The sequence below is a fragment of the Macaca mulatta genome, chromosome 4, assembly GCF_049350105.2.
Source record: "Macaca mulatta isolate MMU2019108-1 chromosome 4, T2T-MMU8v2.0, whole genome shotgun sequence".
NCBI lineage: Eukaryota > Metazoa > Chordata > Mammalia > Primates > Cercopithecidae > Macaca > Macaca mulatta.
Window position 1 is genome coordinate 28484215 of NC_133409.1, and position 21205 is coordinate 28505419.

General features: G+C 33.2%; 1 protein-coding gene and 1 long non-coding RNA gene across 36 annotated transcripts in view; one reads left to right on the plus strand and one right to left on the minus strand.

Annotated features, from left to right (window-relative positions):
• The window catches only part of TRDN (triadin), a 410920-nt gene that overhangs the window by 261658 nt on the left and 128057 nt on the right, over positions 1-21205 (minus strand). For 34 of the 35 annotated variants that reach the window (XR_013416180.1, XR_013416179.1, XR_013416183.1 and 31 more), the window contains exons 8-9: positions 20165-20347; positions 13631-13690 (exon numbers count right to left, since the gene is read on the minus strand). Coding sequence is in view for 29 of the 35 variants with exons in the window: in XM_077999343.1 (XP_077855469.1) it covers positions 13631-13690; positions 20165-20347 (243 nt within the window). In the remaining 6 variants the exon portion in view is untranslated. Of the gene's footprint in view, positions 1-12852; positions 12968-13630; positions 13691-20164; positions 20348-21205 lie in introns of those variants that run through there. The other variant, XM_028847070.2, reaches the window with a different exon arrangement.
• Positions 1-21205, plus strand: part of LOC114677476 (uncharacterized) — a 60535-nt gene that overhangs the window by 34094 nt on the left and 5236 nt on the right. The window lies entirely within an intron of this gene.

Genomic DNA, 21205 nt, shown 5'->3' on the forward strand with positions numbered 1-21205 from the left:
GCCCTCTCTCTGGAATTTTATAGAGTATAATCTGCATCATACGATTTAGTGCTTAATTAGCACCTTCTTCCCTTTTTATCCTACAGCTGCTTTATATTATTCATTGTTTTATTCATAATATCTGACTGGATTGTTATCTCCTTCTGGTTTGAAACTCTTGTTATGACTGCTAGCATTAAGTATATACTAGAGATTCAATAACTGCTGAGAGATTGATTAATAGAACAACTTCGAGCATAGCAACACAGATGTTGATGAGGATGTAAATAGGAAAATACGCTGTCTTTTGAATGTGGAACAATTATTAGAACTATGTAAGAATAACAGTATTATTACGTCTTAATGTATGATACTTTAGAAACCAAAATATGAAATATACTGAACTAGAATAAAAGTCATAGAATTGACTAAAAACTATTAAGCAACTGGTTGAATAGTCTATAATCAGTACAATCAGTATAATCATTAATGCTACAATCAGTAACGTTAATGTTAATATTGCAAAATTCGTTTTTGTCTTCATCTTTTGCAAACACAAAAGCATCCTCTACAGAGAAGAAAAAAAAAAACCATAGAAAATAGATACTTGTTTATCAAATAGCTCTCTCTGAAAATAGCCAATTATTTATATCAAAATTGATATGAGCATATTTATTATTTCCATATTTAAAAATAAGTCTTGCTTAAGAAAGGGGATAAGAACTATGCATTTATAGAAATGGTTAGAAAGAGTCCTATTCTCTACTTTTTATCCACTAGGCCACACAAATGAACCTTAGAACAGCACTGGAAGAATATATTCATGTAATTTTCTAGAGTTCTTTTTCAATCTTCACTTGTGCATATAAACTAACAGATATGATTATTAAAATACATGGTGCATTAATAAATAACACATAATTATTTCAATGATTCTTTGATTAAACCTTAATTTTCCTTGTTTCTCATGCAGCAATTCAAATTAGTCTGTATTATTTCTTCCTTTTCAGACTATTTTAGAACATGCTTTTAATAGTCCAGTGGGTTACCTGAGAAGGAATTTATTCTTGTCTGACAGCAAGCCCATGCCATTAACAGTGACAAGGCTAGACCAAAAAAGCCACTTTAAGGAAAGTTCTCTCAAAGCAAAGATATACTTATAGAACCTGCCTCCTCTTTCAAACGACTAGGAGACAAAATTTTAAAATTGCAAGAAAAATGAAAGCTTAAGCCTTCATTTTGTTTTCTTTTCTGGACACAGAGGATATAAATTAATATGAACACTGTATTAAGGGCAAAGTAGTCACTAGCCTTCTCCAAAAAACTGAAGCGTTTTATCACAATGAAACTGACAGAGAGAGTGGTAACAGCTGCAGAGGAAACCTCCACTCAGAAGTACATGGATCTATATCTGTGTGCATTCCAGTTACTTATAGTGACTAGAACGTTTAATGGATTGATTTCGACAAATATGACAATCTGATACATTTATCTTGAATAGTTGAATAGCTTCCATAGACTTCATATAATCAGAAAGCAACTCTCATGAGGGTATGGCAAGTCCAGGAACTCTGCGCTTCCATAATTAAGCCTAGGCTTGCTCTCATTTTTTCTCTCATTGTAGCCAAATTCTGTATGCTGCCTGTAGTTTACTCATGCATGCAGCAAACCAGTCTTTGTTAATTCTGAGCTTCCGTCTCTAGAGATAAAACCAATAACTCCTTTAAAAAATCTTTACACAGGTCTATTTGCAATGCTTACAAACCTGTCATCTTTTAAAATAACAAGATTATTTCTACAAATGAATAAAAAGGGCTGCTCTGGGATGATCAGCAATTTTTTTCATTGAAATAAATATTCTACACCCTGAATTTAATTCAACAAACATATCAGGTTTCTGGCAAGGTATGAGGCAGTGGAGATTTAAAGATAAATATTTATTGAAGGTATATATAAGCAGCAAAAAAAGATGTTCTAGGGAGAGAATAATAATGCTACCTGAAAATTAAATCAGAAAGCTATAAGAAATGGGGAAAAAAATCACAATTCTGCTATATATGGGAACATCATCCCCACCAAACACTTAAATAATACTTATTATGGTTATTAGAGTCAAGAGTGTTTTATGTGTATGTATATGCTTGTTGTTTAAAAGGTACATTAACCCTATAAACTTACCTCATTTTATAGATGAGGAAAGAGGCTCAGAAAGTTAAGTAACTTGCCCATGTTCACTTGAATTTTTTCTTATATAGTTAATTCATTTTATGACACTAGTTACTCTATTTAATTCTTTTCTCTCCTACTTATTCCATGGCTTTGATCATTTTCTCTTTTATTTGCTCCTGAAATCTTTGTGTAGTTCATTCTGTGAATGTTGTATCACTAGTGGTTTTGTTATCAGGTAACTGAGGAATCCAAGGACCTGGGCTTTCATTCACAGTAAATTGAGAAGCAGCTCCATTTCCCAGACTGTAGTTCGTCTGATAAATAGTCAAACTCTTCCATTATTAAATTTAAAGGGCATGCAAGTGGAGTTCCAACAGAGGCATAAGATGACTTCAATTACAATAAACGAAATGGACCCAAACATATTTTCTGAAAGATTTTACTCTTAGAAAAATGTTGTATGTCTAAACGTCTTATAACATCTTGGGTTCTCTTGGTGTAACTTCTTTTTTTATTAACCTCTGTTGAATAGTAAGATTTATGATGGGCTTATTGGGTATTTTCTCTCAATTTGGAGATCTAGAATATTTCCTCTGCGTAAATATGCCAATCTATTTTTGCAGTCTTATTCAATAAATTCATTATACTATAGAAGTTGCCTTTTAGCTGATAATTTTAATTCAATTATAATAAGACACTTTTATTGTATTCCCCTTGATCCTTCAACTAAGAGAGTTAATGTTTGTAAACATTACCTGAGGCTTTTGGAATAATGTTCTGTCTCACAGAATCACATTTCAAGTTTGTATAAACCAAATAGAGCAATTTATTTTTATCATATTTAATAAGGCCAACTATATAACCTTATCAAAAATATAAGCAGATCTACAACTATAGGCATTAATCATTTTAATCATTCTTCTACTTTAATAATCATAACATTTTTTTTCTGGATGTGTATGTATGCTTGATGGCTAGCAATACGTTCTACATAAATTCTACCTGGGCTTCATGAGGGCAGGTACCATACATAGTTTGTTTGCTGCTGTATCTACAGAATCTAGTACAGTTCCTAGAATTCAGAAGACGAACAACATTTGTCTAAATTCTATCAGGACTACAGAATTTGTCCATATGATCCTCGTAACACTCCAAATTATGTAATATTATTGCTCATGTTATATAATAGATAATAGAACAAAGGCTAGGAGATATCAGATGGCTACTATGGGCAAAATGAGTCTGGTATGTTATTTGTTGATGTGTTTCTGAAAAAATATTTTTCTCTCATTATCAAAATTCTACTTGTAATAGTCATTATATATGTGCTCAATTAGTAAAGAAGAGCCAACACTCAGAGAGCCATGTGCTGTAAATGCACTTTGACCAGAAATACAAAACAACAGGACTCAGCCAAAGGAGGGAAGGAAGATATATTGCTCCATTTCAGGTTATAAACAGGTCAAGTTCTAGCAGCTTCCTTACTGCATTATATTTTTAGTGGATAGTCATGCACATGTCACTGTTGGTCCTCCTTTAAGTCTAGATCTCATTTAAATATCCACCACATACATGAATTTAAATTGTCAAGATACTTTGTAGAATTTTGTGTTGCAACAATAATTTCTAAAGTCACACATAGTGCTCATTGCCACCCATGAATAATGGCTTCCTAAAGGTTACCCTTCCTTCCTTCAAACCTATGCTTTAGACACACCAGTTTTGGCCATATTCTACAGATTTTTTCTCATTTCTGATCCCATAAACAGACTGCTACTCATCATGCTTCATGAAATGCTGCTTTCCTTCACTGTTCTGCTGAAATACTTCAAAGACTTCCCTTTATGCCAAACCTCACCTCTTTCTGATTAACCAAGTGTTCTATAATGTCATCAAAACATATATCGCTTATTATTGTCTGATGTTTGCCAAATTTAGTTTATCCTCTTTCAATCTGATATACTCATTGTCTTATAAACACATCAACTTCACATGCACTGTAATGTTTGCATTCATTTTCTCTTTCATTCACATACAAACAAAGCAATGCCAATGTATTCCTCAGCACTTAGTCAAATATTATCCATCTTTCAAGTCCTAGATACACTCCAACTTTTTTTGACAGCAGGAATCACAGATGTTTCTCCTCTGAAACTTAAAACATTTGGAGTTTGTATTACACAATCTAATGCCTAAGTCTAAACTTATTCTATTTTTTTTGTCTTTTAAATAGTTATTCATTTCACTTGCTCCAATCAGTGATCATCTTTTAGTATTCTTATATCCTCTACTATGCTGAGCCTAGGACTGCTGAGCATGCAGAAGATATTTAATATTTGTACTCTGACTTATTTTACTCTCTCTCTCCTAGTGACCCCTTCTCCACCTCTGACCTTTCTCCAAAATTCCACACCTGATTATCTAGCTGCTTACTTCACTTAGAAGTGCTGTGAATTATCATTGCACTATATAGATGTCACAGTTGGCTGTGAGAATTAATGAGATAAGTATGCAAAAAAATGGTAATGACCTTTGGTATTTGGCAGATGCTAAACAAATGATATTTGGATTGGAATCTTCACATACTTTCCTTTTGCAACTAGATAGCATTTGTGGCTTGAAGAACATGTGATGAGTTCAAAGTCTCCCACTTCTCCCAGCCTTGTCCAGTCCAGTGAGCACTGACCCCACTCTCTTCCTATACTCCCTACTTAAGGTATCCTTTTATATTTTACAGACCACCAGCTTCTAAATTATCTTTTACTTTCCTATATTTTTATTTCTACAAATCCCATGACTCTACCTCTGTGATAGCTCTAAAATTGTCATAATTTTCCCCATCCCATATTCCAGGATCAGACTTTATTTCCTCTCCTTGGACCTTCCCTGATTGATATTTTTAATTTCATTCTCTCCAAATCACCTGGTACAACATTTCCAATCCTCTTATTATTTTTTTCTAGATTTCCTGAATACTAACCAAAGTGACCTCGTTTGCAATTCCCTGTCTATGTCTGGGATAAAGATAGATTTGGTATAAAGATAATACTGAGGATTGTGGAATTCGGCAGTCTTGGATTTCAATCTCCTGTCTGCTACTGTGTGCCACCTGGACAAACCACTTAAGCTCTTTGTGTCTCAATTCTTTCATCTATAAAACATGGATGATAATACACTCTTTTGAACGTTTTATTAGGATTATATAAGATTTCAAGAGCCTAGTGGAGAGTAAATATTTAGCAGCTGGTATTCACAGAAAGTACTTAACATTTTGTGATTCCGTGCTTTGATATTATCACCTTAGCCATGTATATTTTTATTCTCAATTTCACATAGACATATCCTACCAATATCTCAAATTCTATTTCAATTTTTATGTCTTCCATACCATCTTCTTTGGTCTTTCACACTACGAGTACTATTTTATTTTTTGCAATAAATATTCATAATAAAAAAGAAAGCAAAAAAGGGATTTGGGAGAACATGTACATATATGTCATTTAATCATCTAAACAACCTTAAGTAATAAATCTTATAAATAAACTGAGATTCAGAAAACAAAAAAATCACAAGTGAAGGACTTAAATCTTGGCTTGTGTGATCACCATGTTTATACTTTTCCCTTTGGTTCTCATTACACTATTAGAGTCTACTGGAGCCAATCATAGTTTTTTAATTTCTTTTGTTAAGCAGCTCTAACTGTTTATAAAAATTAATATTTCTTGACTTATTTGTTTTCTTATAGGTCTTCCAAGGAACAAAAGGAAATTTACTTATTTATTAAACAGAATAAAACCCATTATATCTTGTAATTACCATGTGGCAGCATTGGATAATTTTAAACATTTAAGGCACTTTATGGAAGCTTCATGATCTTTTTTTTCTTATATTGAGTATTTTCTGTTTCATCAGCATAGGAACTGTTTCATCATTACTCATCAATTGTTCCTAACAATGCTTAAAACTAAAATAATAAGGAAACGGAATAATAATGAAATTGCCTAGAAAGATGATGCAACTGTAACATATATCATTATTACTGCATCATCACTATGATTGTTTATAGTGTTGACTGAAATATCACATCATCATTCAAGAAGATATAAAAGAAGCCTGGAGACACCTTTTTTTTTTTTTTTTTTTTTTGAGACACCATTTTTATGGTCTACTTTGTTTCACTGAATACAGTTTATAATTCAGAATTACTTTTTCCATCCATAACTGCAAACAGAAGAAAAGTGACAGAGGAAGATATTTCTAAATTATTAGATGAATCAGAAGATGAATGCAAAAAGACAGACAGCAGTAAGCTAGACTCTAATGATTAGGGTAAAATTGAAATTGATTATACAAGTGAAATCTCAGACTATGAATCTTCATAAGACAATGAATTTTCTTACACTATAGAATCAATGAGTGCACAATACATTTCAAAGAGAAAAAAAGGAAATATATTATGGTAGTTCCCTCTTATCCATAAAAAATGTATTCCAAGATATCCAATAGATACCTGAAACAATGAATAATGCTGAATTCTATGTATACTGTGTTTTCTTGATCTGACATCTGAGATAGCTAATAAGTGTCTTACAAGCAGGTAGCTTAGACAGCGTGGATACACAGACAAAGGGATGATTCACATACTTGGTGGAATAGAGCATGATAACATGACATGCTACTCAGAATGGTGTCCAATTTAAAACTTGTGAGTTGTTTATTTCAGGAATTTTCCATTTGATATTTTCAGACTGTGGTTGACTATGGGTTACTGAAACTGCAATAAATCATGGATAAGAGGACACTACTGTATTCTCATCTAGTTAGCTCTTTAACAGGAAGGACTTTATCATGGTATATTTTGTGACAAGAACCTGAGCCATTTCATTTTGCTAAAAGAGCATGTCACGGTACTCTTTATAAAATTCATGTGCCAAAATCTGTGGTTTCTAAGTGCACAAATGCTTAAGAAAGAGAAAGGCAGGCATCCAAAAGAAATGGACAATGTGAATTTAAAAATAATTGAAAGTTTTACTGTAATCCATGTTTGTAAATATAAAAATGAAAACTTGGCTGGGCACAGTGGCTCATGCCTATAATCCCAGCACTTTGGGAGGCCAAGGCGGGAGGATCACAAGGTCAAGAGATCAAGGCCATCCTGGCCAACATGGTGAAATCCTGTCTCTACTAAAAACAAACAAACAAAAAAATTAGCTGGGCATGGTGGCGCACACCTGTAGTCCCAGCTACTCGCAAGGCTGAGGCGGGAGAATCGCTTGAATTAGGGAGGCGGAGGTCGCAGTGAGCTTAGATGGCGCCACTGCACTCCAGCCTGGAGACAGAGTAAGACCATGTCAAAAAAAAAAAAAAAAAAAGAAAAAAAAGGAAGGAAGGAAAGGAGGGAGGGAGGGAGAGAGGGAGGGAGGGAGGGAGGGAGGGAGGGAGGAAGGAAGGAAGGAAGGAAGGAAGGAAGGAAGGAAGGAAGGAAGGAAGGAAGGAAGGAAGGAAGGAAGGAAGGAAAGAAGGGAGGGAAGGAAATGTTTTATTGTGAAATGAAGATGACATTTTCTTTTCAACAAAATTATGGACCATCAAAGATTACAAAAATTAAAGTACTGCATTTTGACGATGCACGTTCTAGAAAAACCAGAAGTAATAATATATAATAGAACCTATTAAAGATCTATTCAAAATTTGAAATTGGTATCTGCAAGATGAATACACTGAAGGCTCAGAGATGATAGCTGATGAGCAGTTAGTTTCTTTCTGAAGATATTTCCCATTTGAAGTATATATATCTTTGAAAACAGGGAATATAAGATAGAAACATTTTGCTTTACTATATTTAAATTCTTATCAAAAGTTTCACTCTCCCGTTATTGCTACTCCTGTAAACTATTAGAAAAAATAAATATTTTTTAAATAATTAAAACTCCAAGTGGTTGATAAATAGAGAAAACTACTCATTCCTGGTATACTGAGATTAAAATGTATATTTTCTATGTCTTCATTGTATACTTATCAAGTTATCCTTTATCATACAATTATTTATGTCTTAGCTTACCTCTTTTCTGGACTACCAGCTTGCTGAGAGAATTCAACAACTACTTACCGAGTAAACATTAAAATTCCCAAAACTTTTGTTGTGTGAAAATAATTAAATGATTGGAATTAGAGTGCATATGTTTTAATGGAACTATGCCTACCTTGGAGCAGGAATTTTTTTAGACGTCTAAAGCAAAGCTAAATTGTACCTAGTCTTGTCTAATACAACCAGTGAACTCTAAAATACATTAGATTAAACCATTAAATAACAGTGACTATAATGCAATTACATTTGACCTCTTCTCAGTGGGATTTAACCAAAAATATACTTAAGCATCACTAAAGTTCAAGGAAAGGATCTTAATAAAATGAGAGTACTAACTTCCTTGAGGCTCTTTCTAGCTACAGACTTAAAACCCATTGAATTAGAATACAGGCTGCCAAAGAATGCCTTATTACAATCAGAGAAGATTTTGATAGGTGAGTACACTCAATTTAAAGAATATAAATGACACAAAAAGCAGAATAAATTACCTTGACATAATTCTTGGCTCAAGTAAAAGTCAGACAGTAGCTGAAATTTTAATAGTGGAATAACTTCTAAGGGATAAACTTTAACTTATATTAAACTTTAATCATAATAGCTACAGAGATGAAAGCTAAAAAAATTATTAAAATTACTAAGCAAAAGCACACTAGCCCTGGTCCTTGTACTGGACGTTTAAATTGGTTTCTTTATCTATAGTGAATATAAAGAGGTCTGTGAACCATGTGATTTCTTCCTTACAGAAATTTGTCTCTTTAACTTGGATGACTCTGCCCAGAAACCCATGCAATTTATTAAGCCCAGATAGAAGTTGGTGAAGAAGGAATATGAAAATGCCAAGCAAGATCCTGATATGTTTTCTTAAAAATAGTCTACCTAAATGAATAAAATTATCAGTATAGCTGTCACTTAAGAAAAATGTGGTAAGCCACACAAAATTGAAAAGGAAATTGGAATTACTGGAAGGTTGATAAAGATAAATAAATCTGGAGGAATATACCTTGACCATCTGTAGTATCAATTTCCAAAAAAAGAAAAAGAAAAAAACCCATAAATTGTGTTTCGATGTTGCAAATAATGTCTATCTTGACCAGTTTTAATAGTTCTCTTATAAGTAAGTGACAAGTAGACTACTGTAAAACCTAGGAAAAAAAGTGGAGGTTAGTCAGTTTCAAGACAGCTACCATAAGACGGAATCAATCTTTTTCTTTCTCTCTCAATCTCTCCCCAGCCCTCCTCTCTCTGTCTTCCCTAAGGTGGGTTATGAGTTACTAAAACACATCCAATATAATGCTGACCATCTGCACAACCAAAAAATCTCAATATGAAGATGTTAGGTCATTAAAAGGAGAAAGTATTTCTGGAGACGGGAGATCTTCGGTATTCATAATATACCTAAAATTACGAAACGTAGATACAGGTCTATGCCAGTTGCCCATAGGACCAGTGTTGATAGCATGCATTCAGTGAAGAAAATATAATTTATAATTTTCTTCATGTTTCAACTTAATATAGAGTGAGTCAGTACAAGAGAATTTTGATTCAATACAACCAAATGAGCAGATCTTTATAATTTATACTGGTTTATTAAGATGGTCCCTATAATTGAATTGAGGATTATTACTGACCCTAGGATAGTGCATATTCACTATTCACAACAGAAAATCAGAAAGAGCAATTCAATTAATCTTCAGGTTATAGACAAAATCTTAGCTAAAAATTTTTAGGATACCTTAGAAGCATTTTATTTGATGGGATAAAAGGCAAAACTTGTGACTTATATCATTGTGTCAGCACATTTCATCAGCAAGGGTTTTCAAATTAGAACTGCAATTTGGGCTACTTTGTAGGGTGTGACAATATTCTACAAAGGAAAAACTGAATCCCAGAGGGAAAATCAAATTATAGTTTTAAAAACTCATTACCAATAATTAATAATGAACTCTAGCTAAACAATAACAGGTGTTCCACTAATCCCAAACAGAAACAGATGGAAGCACAAATGTTTTATAAACAGTGGATACATGCAGAGCAATAAACTTGGCAAGAATTGTCTTATTCTTTAATTGTCAGTCAGAGTCAATGTCTCATCACTTACATTTTCTCTAAATTAATATACCCAGATTAAATCTGTGTTTCTCATTCCTTATTTTTGAAAACGCAAGTCATATTTAGGGCTTTTTCACTCCATGTTTTGTATTGCCACACTGACAAAGAATATTCCTGAACTTTGTTTAGGTACATTTACATGACATCATATCGTTTATTAAATGAAACAACAGGCATACTACAAAGGCTTCCCTTCTCTCCCTTCTTCCTTTCCAACTCCTGGACAAGAAATACTCGCTTTTCAAGTATTTCTTTCATTTCTTAAACCTTCAAAATAATGAATGTAGGTAGGTTAAATAAATTAAGAAGTCAATTAGTAAGTCAATTAACGATACAAAGAAATCTAATCCTATAGAACTGGGAATTATTTTTAGGGGTTGGAATACTCGATAGTGTGTAGATCTGAACTTAGGACATTTTAGAGTATGTTTGCATATGCCTTTAGAAGGGTTCTCTGTGTAGTCAATAAAAAATCATCTTTGCTTCATGCATAGATGATTTTATTATTTCTTCTGACCTTACTCTGTTAGATTTTCAGAAAGAAATGATTGGTATTGTGACTGTTAAACTACTAGCATCCCTCACTGAATTTCTTAGTGCATGGTTCTCTGTGTCCTGAGACTTTCTTAGGAATTATATTTTATGATCAATAAATAACTACTACGAATTATTTCAGTGGGACAGAAAATACATTATTCTCTTCAGGTAATGAAATTTTAAAACTAATGGAATGTGAAGAAAATAATACATGTTAGTCATTTATTAATTCGTGATCATCAGCAACATAGATTCATCTCATCTCATATGTAAGTAAACACCTAGTTGACTTTATAAAAATTATGTGTAGAGTATGACTTTCTTGAACCAACACAGGTGAACAAAATGGTCAGCACACCTCTGACCTAAAATTGAACTTTTGGTCTTTTGAGACGGAGTCTTGCTCTGTCACCCAGGTTGGAATTCTGGGGCAAGATCTCAACTTACTGCAACTTCTGCCTCTCAGGTTCAAGCAATTCTCCTACCTCAGCCTCCCAAGTGGCTGGGATTACAGGGACCCACCACCACATCTGGCTAATTTTTGTATTTTTAGTAGAGACAGAGTTTCACCATGTTGGCCAGGCTGGTCTCAAACTCCTGACCTCAGGTGATCCACCCGCCTCAGTCTCCCGAAGTGCTTGCATTATAGGTGTGAGCCATCGAGCCCGACTAAATTGAACTTTTAAATTATTTATTTATTTTGAGATAGAGTCTCACCCTGTAGCCCAGAATGGAATGTGATGGTGCCATCATAGCTCATACACCCCTGCAGCCCCAACCTCCTGGGCTCAAGCAATCCTCCCACCTCACCGTACCAAGTAGCTGGGACAATGGGTACGTACCACCATGCCCAGATAATTTTTATTACCTTTTTGGCCAGTCAGTGGCTCACGCCTGTAATCCCAGCACTTTGGGAGGCCGAGTCGTGCAGATAACCTGAGGTCAGGAGTTCGAGACCATCCTGGCTAACATGGTAAAACCCTGTTTCTACTAAAAATACAAAACTTAGCTGAGTATGGTGGCAGGGGCCTGTAATCCCAGCTACTCAGGAGGCTGAAGTGGGAGAATCACTTGAACCCAGGAGGTAGAGGTTGCAGTGAGCCGAGATTGCACCATTGCACTCCAGCCTGAGTGACGAGAGTGAGTATCTGTCTCAAAAACAAAACAAAACCAAAACAAAAAAAAAAATTGTAGGGATCTGGTCTCTCTAGTTTGTCCAGGCTAGTCTCAAACTCCTGGGCTGAAGTGATTCTTCTGCCTCAGCTTCCTAAAGTGCTGGGATGACAGGTATAAGCCACCACACCCAGCCCTAACATTGAATTTTTGATATATACAGACTGAAACTTGTAAGTATTGAGAGGTTCTCTTCATGTAGGGAACTCACCAGGCAGGCGGTAGTGAAATGAATGAATTAAAGTTATAACATTTGTTTATAGTCACTAGATGGTTTGTCAACAATGCAAGGTTGTGACTGTGGTCTTCATTTTAAATGTAAGAACACTAAAGATGAGGTGGAGTTCAATTATTTGCTCAAGACCTAATACCAGAAAAGGATGGAGTTAAGAATTATCACTGTATTTCTATCCAAAGCCTTGTCTTTCCACCATATCACACTACCTTCCTGAAGGTTTATTTCCGATTATGCTATGTTACTATACACAAACATCGATAGTAATTAGCTTTACCTATTAAGTTGTAATATTTCACGATTTTCCTCCTCATTTAAATTTCTTACTGAAAATGCAGAAGAAGGAAAAGAGGAGGAGGAGGAGGAAATTATTTAATTAGAATAAATTACTGGGATCAACATTTTCTGGAGTCAAAGGTTCTCATTGTCTAGTTTTCTAGAGCCTAGATGTGTTACCTATTTGTTTTAGAAATGAAATGTCTCTTTGACAACATACGCATAAATTATAATTATATATTTTAGAAAGGCTTTCACAAAAACAGTTAAGAAAATAAAAATATAGTGGATTTAAGCAATTAGCTTCATTTATTCTCATATAAATGAACTCCTTTCTTAACAATACTGTCTTCTTTGAAACATTTTCCCAAACATGAACATAGTTCTGTCCTTTTATAAATCTGCAAAAGGCATAGTACAAGCAATCAAGTTACTCATACTTAGTTCAGATGTTAGTAAAAAATACCTTTTTATACTCTGGACAACAATTAAAGATATAAGACAAGGTAGATATATTCCTTTAACTCAAAATCCTACCCCATTGTTTTGATATTAATTCCAAGTTTATCTATCTCCATCAATAGTTCTTTGGAGTGGCTAAACCGAGTTCATGTATAAGGGAGAAAATTTTAAAGTTTTGCAAAACAAAGCGTAAATATTTGAAATGTGATGATTTTAATGTGAATTGTATTCACTACTAAGAAAAGAAAGATATTTTCATTGTCATGGGTCTTTTCTTCTAAGTTTACCAAGAATAAAATAAGATGATTCACTGCTTCACTTCAACACATTATTAAAGATTTTAGCGTTCTTTATATAGAGAGATATTAGCACATATTTTACATTTCAGCTGACTTCATTTGCAATAGGCCATGCAGTGACTGAAAGTAAAATTAAGACTTTAATGCAAGTTATTACCGCTGCTTTTTATTGGTTTTATTCTAGATCTACACATGCATTATGCAATTCTTAAAAAATGAAAATACAGTTAGGTACATAAAAAGCCAACAATCTTAGAAACAAAGACTATTAAAACAGACAAGTACAAGAATTGCTTGGAATACCTGGTTTTAAATCCCCATGGACAAACATGTCAATCATATATCGACAGAATGCATACTGATCTGACAGAGTAGAAAGAAAAAAAGCAATGAAAAAATGTCATCAACACGTCATTTTTCTACAGAGAAATGATTTAACAAAACAAACAAAATAGCACAATTCTATTTTGGTTACTACAATATTTTCTTTAAAAAAAATAATTTGCACTTATAGGAAAATACAGAAGGAAAGAAAGACAACAAATGTAATGTTTCATTTCTTCCATACAAAAATAACCTTAAAAACTGAAAAGGACCAGTTCAGTGTAATCTTATAGTGGTTGTTTTCAAAATAAAAATCTGTTTTGTAGAATAATTGATTACAAAAGTCATCATAGTAAAGCAATTTTTTCCCATTTGTCTTTTTATAAACTTTCAATAAAGAAACAGAAGTGTTACAAGAGGAAATTGTTTCCAACTTGGAGTGTTTTATCAAATACTCGGTCCCAGCCCTTCTGCTAATTGTCTCTATGGAGCTGCAGAATGTCTTTTCCAAAAGACCATCAGGAGAACTAACCTCTTTGCCACCTGTTAGGTGACCTCTGAATAAAAATGCTGTTTAATTGGGAGAGTAAATCAAGAACAGAGTAACAGAACCAAATAATATTGTTGTTAAACTAATCAAATGAGTAATCTTCTTAAGATCATCTTATGATCTTGACTGATTTATGGCCTATGGTGAAAGTAAACAAACAAACAAAAAAGAACATAGTATGTAAACATCATTTTGGGCAGACTTGGTCTTCAGGAGTTGGGTTTTTTCTATTGCCTCTAGATTAAAGACATTGCACTTAACTTTAAATCCTCACAGAACTTTAGATTCTCCTGAGGTCAACCCAACTCAAAGCTCAATCAATGAATCTTTACCGTATCTTCTTTAAAGCATACATATTATGAAATAATTTACATTTCAATATTCCTGAAATATGCATTTTATTAATCCACCAAATCCAAAGGTAGCTTCAGGACCAAGAGAGTTTATTGAATTTAAGCAACATGTTACAATCTTAATTGCTCCAAATTATGCATGTCAAACGTATGAAATAACAAAGCTTGTTACTAAACAGATACACCTATAAGGATTTTTATAAATCTCATTCTTTTGGAGTAGTAACAGCATTTTTAGAGGAATCCATTTTATTATGAAATTCTGTTAGGTCTTTGAAAATAAATATAGTTACTGAAGAAGATATAAAAATATAATATTTTTCATTAATACCTAAATATGGGCAGGCCAAAACTCATAAAGTTCCAAAAATTTAGATGTATTTTAGTTGTTGAATTTGTAGCATATTTTCCCACAGGAGAGGTAGGGAAAGGGAAGGCGGCTAGTCCTGAGGTCAGTCCATGCATTGATTTGCCCTTTGATGTACTGGCAGTAATAGCTGGAGTTTCTAATCCCAGGACCTGGGACCCCTATGATTGGGAAAGACATAAGGCTAAAGTAGAGAGTATTTTCTCTTTCCTAGACAAAAGACTGTTTTCCTGAGCAAAACTGTAGAAATGGCAACTTGACCCTAAGACAAAGCAAAATGAAAAAGTACATTTTGCTTAAATGAAAAGTTTGAAGTTAGACCAGTATGAACTTTTTGAAATTGGCAGTATGTTCCCTTTATTTCAGTACCTTAAGTGACTATACTATTTTTATATTTGTTCTCCTTATACTCTAGGAGTAGTACTCAAAGGGTAACTTAAACATGAGAAAGAGAGGGGAGTTGTCAAAATACATATTTTTGGGCTCCATCATCCACAAAATTTAAACACCATAGATCTGGACCCTAGGAATATGCAATTTATACAAACTCCTTAGATGAATCTAAATAGACTGCATTTACAGAATCACTGATCTAAAATCTTTCATTCATTTTTCCCAAAATAATTACTCTTAAAGGCACTATAGACTCCCATGACAGCAAATAAGAGTGTTTGTTTTTATTTACGTTGGAAGTTTAAAATGCAGGGACCATTTGTAGTATAACATCTCCTCCAAATGAAATATTATCTGCCCCAAGTTGTGATGGGATGGTTATATACATAACATGTTGAACAGTGTACTGAATTAATTAAAATCTTCACACTTCGGAGATTCTTCTTTAGCTGAACACTGACAATGTAATGAAACTTTTCAGCTTGTATGCTGAAATATTATCAAAGTACAGTCAGCCCTCCATTTCCCTGGGTTCCACATTTGAGCATTCAACAAACCACACGCCTGTAATCCCAGCACTTTGGGAGGCCAAGGTGGGAGGATCACTGTAGGTCAGGCGTTCAAGGCCAGCCTAGCCAACATAGTGAAACCTCGTCTCTACTAAAAATACAAAAACTATCTGGGCATGGTGGCGGGCACCTCTAATCCCAGCTACTTGGGAGGCTGAGACAGGAGAACCACTTGAACCCAGGAGGCAGAGGTTGCAGTGAGCCGAGATTGTGCCACTACACTCCAGCCTGGGTGACATAGTAAGACTCTGTCTCAAAACAAACAAACAAACATATATATATATATATATATGGTTATGGCTATCATGTTGCATCTGTACTGAACATATACAGACGTTTTTCTTATTATTTACTAAACAATACAGTATAATAAGTATTTACAAAGCATTTATTAAATACATTAGGTAGTATAACTAATCTAGAGATGATTTAGTGTATACAAGAGGATGTGCATAGGTTATATGCAAATATTACTCAATTTTATATGAAAGACTCTGAACATCTGTGGATTTTGGTATCCACAGGGAATCCTGAAACCTATCCCCCACAGATACTGTGGGACAACTGTACCTTACTTATATTTCTTATATTTCCTAGATCCAAAAATCATTCATTTAATTAATACACCAACAGCCCAATGAACTTCTAATTATAAAAATGAAATTTCTCATGAAGTCATAGGATTTTTTTTAACCTAGAAAATTATTTGTTACAACACTTAGAAGGTTTTGTTATATGTAAATAGTGCTCTGATCTTGTATTCTAATGGCACCAATATATCAATAGGAATATGAGAAAGATGTTTTTATTCCTATCAAAGCTGATAGGAATTTTCAACTATTTTAAGTTAGGATGCCCATTTCCACCTGTCCTTGGCAATGACCTTAACAATGTATAAGAATTCTAGGTAGGTATGGGTTGGGAAGTCTCCAGTTTATTTGCTTAACCTATCTAAGAATACAGAAAAACCAAGCCTTCCTGATTTTGAAAGATTTGTTTTCTAAAAGTGTTTCTTTAAACCCAACTTAAATATCATAGCAGAAAACTTTTCATAAAGAAAATATAAATTGTCCTGCCATTCTAACTTTCATAGTTCTGAGATAATAATTTATATAATGTTAAATTTGCTCATCATTGTAAGCACTTTTTTCCCAAATAAACACCCTTCTTGGAATAACACATGCTGTCCTCCATTTTTCTCCTTGATCCTCAGGAAGCAGTGATACATGTCATTCAAAGGACACCTAGTTGGTGTTCCCTGTGGAGTGGTAACCAAGGGAAAATACATTCTGGGTGCAGAGTGTCAACAAAAACAAATTTAAAAAAATATGAAACCTCTAATGAGAATGGGGAACATGTGGTCCAGTGCTCTATAACAGATTCACATTAGCTATAATTTCTCTGCCTGCCACAAATATTTAAATAGTTGTTTAAAAAGAAAGAAAGAATGAATGAATGAGCAAAGTATGTGGCAGCTGAAAAATTTGTTTTTCCTTCCCCACGGACCTCCCAGAGGTCATCAGAAAACTAGGGAGCAATGTCTGATTATGCCAACTCTTCCTACTCTATATAAACAGATTTAGATGGGTTCATAAAAACTAGATTATTTGATATGTGTTTGTGTGTGTGTATGTGTGTGTGTGTGTGTGTGTGTGTGTGTGTTTATGGTAGGTGTGTATATACATATGCATCTTATCCCTAATGCTTCAAGCAGAAAAAGAGATGTATTATTTCCGTATACCATATTGAGAGTAACTACATTGAATATATTCACATGTATACTATGCAATTCAATAATTACTAATAAACATGTGCCATGTAAAAAATCTGTTTCCAAGTGAGTGAAGGACCTATGAGCTTTGTTTCTTTAAAAAGAAGTATTTAGAAATCTATATGAAAAGAATGCCTCAAACATATTAGGTCTAACTTAACTATGTGAATGAGTATTCTCTTGTCCAAAAAGCTAACTCAACAGTTATACTAAGTCATCATATAAAACTTTCAAAACCAAAGCATCAGAAATTTAAAAAAAAACTATATCTTTGTTTATCTTGTTTAGTTAAAATCATAATGTAATTAGCTTTCTTTAATTTAAAAATGCTCTTAATTAAATCTTTACTTAGTAAAAAATAAATGAAAAGTAAAATGACATATTTACATGTCTGATCTGCCATTAGAGGTTAAGTTTTGATTACTTACCTAATGACACATTTATATAATTGATGGCAACTGTTCTCAATACTGAGACTTGCTTTAGCAATTGCAATTGTTTAGCTGATAAAATCACATTTGTGCTTTTGTTTTTAACTCTAAAAGATATTTGAATGTCTTTTTAATAGATAAATAGCTCTTTGCATAGAAATAAAAATAGTAGACTGAAAATGGATATGGTAATATAATGCTGTCTTTAATAAATCTGATTACTGATAGAAATGAAATACAATATTTGTGGCCTGGAAAATAAATATTATTTTAAAGTGTTCTGGTGATGAGTTTTTATCAATAAAATATGGCTCCAAAATCCCCAAAGATATGAAAAATTAACATCAAAAAAATACATTCACATTCCTAGTTGCTAAATAAGTATTTTGACATTTCCAAATATAACTGGCATCAATTTTTACATTCTGTATTTATGGTTAAAAATTAGAATGTACTTTGTAGGTTTTCACTGATTTCATGTGATTATTTTTCTTTTTGAACAACCATCTAAAGTGTAAAGGATTTTAGGATCTAAGTAATCATACCAGTGAATCCAAAGATTATTTCGGCTGTTTTTTTTTTTTTTTTAAACCACAGTAAAATATTGTATTCAATGTATTTTCTCTTTATTTACTTCATTCTTTTTTCCTACCAAAATACATCATTAACGACAAAATTTTGATAGAAGTAATAATTAACTTTTACATTTTTTTCATGGTGATATAATCACCTTGAAAATTGGAAAAAGTTTTAGAGCTCCTAAATTTTAATATGACTTATAACTTAAAATATTAAGTAAATTAAAATTATCTAAATTAAAAAGTTTGTAGATAACTAAAAAAAGAAAAACTCTTTCCTTTTTAAAATATGTATCTTTTGTCGTATAAATCAGAGTTGACAAATACTACATGTGAATCGTTTACAAATGCAAATTCAAGAGAAAAAAGATGAAAATACAGTATGAGCGGATTGCAAATTTCATCCCTTGTCCCTTATAATGAAGAAAAATTAATTTCAGTTTCATCCTCTAAATAGCTTGCTCTGTAACAAAATTGTAAGATGTCTTAAACTAAAATCTAATAGAAACCAATTCTTCGACACAGTCCTTAGATAACATTAACCAAAAGTTCTGCAAAGTAAAGAAAAATTTGGTTTTGCAATGCCTCTAAGAAACATCAGTTATAGAAATAGTCCCTACATATTAGATCCCCGTATTCTGTAAAGGAGTCTCAGGATTATATAGCAACCTGGAGTCAGGAATGGACTTAGGAAAAGAAAGAGTCAACGAGTGCCAGAGATGTGGTACAATAAGACCCTTAGTTGCCCTCCTAAACCTTCAGCTCTGTATATTCACATAGCAACCTTCCATAAAAAAAAAAAAATTCAGGTTTATATTCCACCTGCATTTAAGTGCTATATTTTCGCAAAGTGGGGATGTAAGTTTGACATCACTCTTGCTGAAGAGTGGCACAATATGTCACATTCAGAGCTTTCTAAAGTTAGAAATTTAGTCAATGGAAACTGAAAAAGAATCTTGAGAGCTGTCTTCTCTATAACATCTTGCCTATTAAATAAATTTAAAAATTTGATGTATATTCTAAATGATGTGCTCTTGCCAATGCAACAGTAATGTATGGATAGTTTTTATGATATTTACTCTATATGATGCCAACATGTGCCCCTTAACAAACTCCTTAGGAATTGCTGTCATTTTGGGGGACCACTTTCCTCCAAAGAGTACGACATATGCAATCTTTATTCCACCTCTTAATAGACATTCTATATCTCAAAAATTCAACATTTATCCCTAATCTTTATATGATTTTGGATGCTACCTCCAAACCCCTTTTAAAAATATTTCAAAATGCCCCTTTAGATATGTGAACACATTTTAGTATTTTTATAAATAAACATTAATTTCCAATGTACTGTATTTCCTTTCTGATATATTTACTTTAATGTCTTTTACCCCCGTTTGAAGTCTGGTTTTGGTCTTTCTCAGCTTTTAATTTCACTGCATGTGCTTCTTGCCCAATATTCTCTTAGAACCTCTGGCAGCCTCCTGCTCTGAATGTTTACCTTTCTGTTCATGCTTTGATGCAGCTGTTTTCTCTTTGTCCTCCTTTTCTTTGGGTTTTGATGGTGTTTTTTGTACTTCTTTTACTTTTGCAGCTGTTTGCTTCACTTTCTCCTGTTTTCCACCTTTCACTTCCTTTTTAGTCTTTTCTTCACTCTTTTCTGCAGTCTTAGCTTTCTTCTGTTCTGTATAAAGTTAAGAGATGTTGAAATATTTTTGTTTATTTACAAACGTAATGTTTCATCTGTACTATGTCATTAAGGAAAATTGGAAAAGAAAGAGGGAAGAATGGAAAACAATGAAAAATACTGTTCTTAACATAAACACTTGTGACTTACCAGAGTTTTATAGTTTATAAAGTGCAATATTAGATAGACTACTAAAAGTGTTGTGGCTCTAATTTGTACATGAAAACACTATTTTTTAAGGCAATAGTAACTTAGCATGTCAACAAGGAGGCATTTGTAGTATGCAGTGGATGGATATACAGGCATGTTCAGTGAAAGACAATGTCCATACCAAAGAGTCCAGTGAAGTAGTCTCCTTTTATAAGCACGTGATCATTTTGCTCCATAACTGAAAGATCTTAAGGGTCATTCAAGAAACTGAAATGCCAACAGTCTTTTTTAAAGACAACAATTAGGAATGCAAGTGTAAAATTATCCACATTGGTGTTGACTAATAGAAATAAAACAATAGAATCCATTAGAGGATAACTGAGAGACATATAGTCTCTAATGATTTGGCTTTAGAAAAACTGAAAGTGCAGAAATTGAGATATTGGCTCCTATATATCTTAAGTCAGCGATAATTCTACTAGTTTTTAAAGTCCTTAAATGTATCCTGAGAAATTCAAAGGGCTATAAATAAAAATATATATGAATAGATACATAAATTAGAATATATATATATATTACACACATATATTCTTAATTTGATATTATCTGCATTTTGGAAGAGGGAACTGGGATGCAAATTAACTAGTCTGTGGATCATTCAAGCATCTTTTAAAAAGCAATAATAATGCAGCACATAATGTGTGG